Genomic DNA, 869 nt, shown 5'->3' on the forward strand with positions numbered 1-869 from the left:
AAAAAAAAAAAACCCCCCGAGAGAGAGAGAGAGAGAGAGAGAGCAAACATGGGTAACTTCATTCTGTTTGATATGGATTAAATACAAATGACAGATTCATGGACTTTTCCGAGAAAGATTTAAGATATAGAAATGGAATTATTATGCAAATGAACGAATGAAACAAATACAGTGTAAATTGGTGAACCATAAAAAAGTGCATGATTATTTATCTTAATATTTCCAGAGGAAGCATTATCTTTTCAATTATTCTAAAAAACCCAATACATCTTCAGAACTAATCCTGAGAACTCAGAAGCATATACCTGCATTCCCTTAATTAGGAGTAAACAGAATAATGAAAATTGGAAACTCCATTATTTTCAAATTTACCTTCTCCAACTTCTCGAAAGAATCAGCACTGAGGGGTACCCATCCCTGAATGGCTTCCCCAGCAACAGCGCTAAGCCAAGCAGGCCAACCAGCTGCAACTTGCTCTCCTTCCACATACTTCTGCAAATTCCCTAACCTCAAGCTAAAGGACGACTCCCCACCTGTGGAGCTTCCTCTCCTTGACTCGCCCAACTCGCCGACACCACCATCCCCCAAGTCAACCCTCTTCTTCTCGGACTCTACCCCGGCTCGGTTGCGCAAAGAAGAAGCCTTATTCGCAGACCCATTGTCCCGTAACACCCCCGAGTAATCAAAAGCAGGTGTAACCGAGACCGCCTGCTTCGACGTAATGCAACCCATCAATGAGGAACACTCGGGAAGAACATTCGATCGAAATGGGTCATTGATGGGGGAAGGGGCTTCAGCTCAAACTAGCCCAAATGAAAGTTGCAGAACCAGAAGAATAAGAGATCAAGGAAAAAGAGAAAAAAAAAAAA

General features: G+C 42.3%; 1 protein-coding gene across 1 annotated transcript in view; it reads right to left on the reverse strand.

Annotated features, from left to right (window-relative positions):
- The window catches only part of LOC122077046 (protein IMPAIRED IN BABA-INDUCED STERILITY 1-like), a 6,837-nt gene extending 5,974 nt beyond the window's left edge, over positions 1–863 (reverse strand). Inside the window, exon 1 of the mRNA XM_042642799.1 lies at positions 373–863. Coding sequence (XP_042498733.1) covers positions 373–732 — 360 coding nt within the window. The 5' untranslated portion in view covers positions 733–863. The remainder of the gene's footprint in view (positions 1–372) is intronic.
- Between the last annotated feature and the right edge of the window lie 6 nt (positions 864–869).

The sequence above is a fragment of the Macadamia integrifolia genome, chromosome 4, assembly GCF_013358625.1.
Source record: "Macadamia integrifolia cultivar HAES 741 chromosome 4, SCU_Mint_v3, whole genome shotgun sequence".
NCBI classification, from domain to species: domain Eukaryota; kingdom Viridiplantae; phylum Streptophyta; class Magnoliopsida; order Proteales; family Proteaceae; genus Macadamia; species Macadamia integrifolia.